At 50.2% G+C, this 3,481-nt stretch overlaps 1 protein-coding gene across 1 annotated transcript; it reads right to left on the bottom strand.

The window, feature by feature from the left end:
- Positions 1-200: 200 nt before the first annotated feature.
- Ccl24 (C-C motif chemokine ligand 24) lies at positions 201-3,025 on the bottom strand. Its single transcript, XM_057765842.1, has 3 exons — positions 2,831-3,025; positions 2,511-2,628; positions 201-817 (listed from the first exon to the last, which is right to left on the bottom strand). Exons 1-3 carry the CDS (start codon positions 2,901-2,903, stop codon positions 649-651), a joined length of 360 nt encoding a protein of 119 aa, XP_057621825.1. The 5' UTR covers positions 2,904-3,025; the 3' UTR covers positions 201-648.
- Positions 3,026-3,481: the final 456 nt, after the last annotated feature.

Raw genomic sequence — 3,481 nt, 5'->3', positions numbered from 1 at the left:
TCTTGCCTGGGAGCTAGGATTACAGGCATTGCATCATCATGCCTAGGTTTGCAGTGCTGTGGTTGAAACCCAATGTGCTTTGTATTCTAGGTGAGCACCCCACCAACTGAGTGACATTCCCAGCCCCCCTCCATCCCCTTTATAAAAGCTGACAGGTTTAAAAGTTTCAGTTGAGTTTTTATTTGTTCATAGTTCTGAAGGTGGGACCAGTCTGGAGTATCCCCAAGCTGCTTGACAGAGCTTCACCCACAGGCGGACAGACAGACAGCCCCCAAGCCCCACCCCAAGACCAGGACCCCATCGAAGCCAGCTGCAAACAAGGTACAGCTGCAGGTACTCTGGTTTTATGCACCGGGCTCTGATGAAGCCTTGGAGCCACGCGAGAGGAAAATGCAGAATGAATATGAATGCCGTTCTTCTGAAACCTTCTCGTTCAGCACAGGAAACACCAGAACTCTGGCATGCTCGGAACTCCCTCAGTTTCTCACAGAAAAAAAAATAAAAAAATAAAAATAAACACATTCCCCCAAAGAAACGCTGAGAGTGGGAGAATGAACTCAGGCCTTGTCCCAGCTGGTGTGCCAAGCCCAAAGCAGCTTGCCAAGGAGTCAAGACCGATGTCCAAGTTCAGGGGCAGAGGAGAAGCAGCTAAACCTCTGTGCTGTTGCCACGGAGACTCTGGATGGAAAACCTGGTGCCCAGGGCTTTGACACGCGAAGAGGGTGGCCTTTTCTTGGCATCCAGGTTCTTTATGTACCTCTGGACCCACGGCAACTTGGGGTCACCACAGAACTTTTGCCCTTTCTTGGTGATGAAGCTGTGGGAAGGAAGAGCAAGGGATTAGCTGGAGGTCCCTTTGTGAGGAAGCGAGTGTGGGATACCAGGGGTCTCAGCTGCTCACCCTTGGTGCTAGGACGTCGCTGGTGAGTTCTCTTTCTGTACATCCTGGGTTTTTACCACTGGGGGACAGGAGGGCCATGGAGTATGGGGTGCCGTGCTCATTCTATGGCCTCCTTGTAAGACAGAGGAGGCCTTGCTTTTGAATTATAATGCTGGATGTGATAGAAGATACAGTATCTAGAGCAGAGAAACTGAGCTGAGAAGACAGCTCAGTTGGTCAAAAGTCTGCCTTGCAACTGTGAGGATCCAAGTTCAAGCCTCGGAACCCACTTTTAGAAAAATCTAGGCATGGTGGTGAGTGCTTGTGATGCCGGCACATGTACATGCACACACACGTGTTTGTCTACACATATACCTACTTCTAAAGGCGAATGTTACCAGTTCACACTATGCTTGGAAACATGGCTACTGGGCATGCTATAACTGAGAGGGGAGCCTGGGATGTCGCCTTCCATGCCTGCTCTCAGAACCAATCTGATGCCAGCTGGAGAATATATTAACATGTTATTTCCCACTGTGCACCATTGCTTGAGACATGAGTTCATGCTTATTAACCCAGGTAAAGGGGTGGCTCTGGCCTGGCAGTGATGGCACACGCCTTTAATCCCAGCGGATCTCTGTGAGTAGAGGCCATCCTGGTCTACAGTGAGAATTCCAGGACAGGATCCAAACTACAGAGAAACCCTGTCTCGAAACACCCCTCCCAAAAACAGAGGTGGCTCTGAAGCTATTGGGAATCTAGAGGTCTCGTTGGTGATGTGACCTTGAGCCTCGACTGCTTTCAGTAAAAGAAAAAAGTCTTATGTTTTCTATAAGACTGTTTTTGTTTTCACCATTCTGGGAATGAAACCCAGGGCTTTGTGCATGCTAGGAAAGTACTGACCACTGAGCCACACCCCAGCCCCTCACTGGGGGATTCTAGGCAGGTGCTCTACCATTGAGCCACACCCAGCCCCTCACTGGGGGATTCTAGGCAGGTGCTCTACCACTGAGCCACACCCCAACCCCTCACTGGGGGATTCTAGGCAGGTGCTCTACCACTGAGTCACACTTTAGCCCCTCACTGGGGGATTCTTGGCAGGCTTTCTAGTATTGCCTCATGAAACTGTTAAGATTAGTTAGGATAGGGCTGGAGAGATGGCTCAGTGGCTGTTCTTCCAGAGGATCTGGGTTCAATTCCCAGCACCCACATACTGTCTGTAACTCCATTTCCAGGGGATCTTATATGACCACTTTGCACCAATGCACATAAAATAAAGTTAAATAAATTATTTTAAAAATATTAGTTAGGATAATGCTGTATCATGTATTTCCCTCCATGCTCAATGCCTTGCCTGCCTTTTGGTACTTCATGGATGTTCCAGCCTTCTGAGTGCTGGAATTACCGGCATCTAGAATCATGTCCTGGTTGTTATGTGATGCTGAGGATTGAACACAGGGCTTTGTGGGTTCTAGACAGGCACTCTACCAACTAACTTACCCCACCCCTATTTTCCTCCCAGTTTTATGGGTGAAGAAGCTGAAATTCAGAGAGGTCTAGAGCCTTCTTCAAAGATGCCCAGTTCTGAACTCCCTCAGAGACCCTGGAGGTGCCTGGGTTAGATACTCACATCACCCCTGCCTTGGGGCAGACGCTGCCATTGGCCAACTGGTAGCTAACCACTCGGTGTCGTGGAATTTTCTTGGAAACAAAGGACATGCAGCAAGAAGAGGGGATGGTCGCAGAGTCTAAAAGGAGGGAGAGAGGTTTGTGTCAGCTTGCAAGTCTGCCATATGCTCTTTCTTAGCTGAAGACACAGAACAGGTCATACTCCAGGCCACTTAGTGCCTCCCCCAGTCCCAGGCTGCTCGGGTTCCTCACCCTCCTTTGTGCTAACACCCTTAGGAGCTTTTGCCACCAGCATCCCCAGGCTGGGCCCAGAAGTCTCACCTGTAGGGAAGATGTAGCCCATGCAAGCTACCAGGAGAAGAAGGCTGGCGATGACGGTGGCGGAGCCTGCCATGTCCTGGAGATCAGAGGCTCAGCTCAGAGGTCAAAGCTGGGGTGCAGGAAAGAGGGCCTTCAAGATCTGAGGACACCCCAACTTCCCTCCCCTGGCCTTTATATGGAGATGCACACACTGGGGTCCCTCCCTCCCTCTCCCCCACGGGCTTCCTCGAAAATCATGAGCATTCTATGGTCTTAAAAAAAAAAGGGGGAAGTTTTGCCAATTTCTTCTTTAGCTGAGTCAGAGATGTTTTGGGATTCTAGTAAGAAAGAGTTGGGGAGGGCTGTCCTTGGGGCAAGGCCGAGGGCAGATGTTTCAGATGGCTCGGTTCTGCTGCTTAGCATGTGGATCCTGAGGAAGTTACTTGGTTCTCTGAGCCTCCGTTTTTGTAGGTGCAGAATGGGGAGAGTTACTGCTCTGTGCCTGCCTTCTGCCCAGCCATCTATCGATCTACCTGTCCATCCATCTGTCCATCTAAAGGAAGCTTAGAGGAGCAAAAGCAGGCTTACTGAGATGGTGGTTTGTTTCCAGAAGGCACGGGGAGTAGAAGTGGTGGGAAAACACAGGGGTGGGTATCTAAAAAGGACCCACAG

The sequence above is a fragment of the Chionomys nivalis genome, chromosome 3 (assembly GCF_950005125.1).
Source record: "Chionomys nivalis chromosome 3, mChiNiv1.1, whole genome shotgun sequence".
Classification (NCBI taxonomy): Eukaryota; Metazoa; Chordata; class Mammalia; order Rodentia; family Cricetidae; genus Chionomys; species Chionomys nivalis.
The sequence above is the reverse complement of the archived record's forward strand: the minus strand, read 5'-3'. Positions and strand labels throughout refer to the sequence as shown.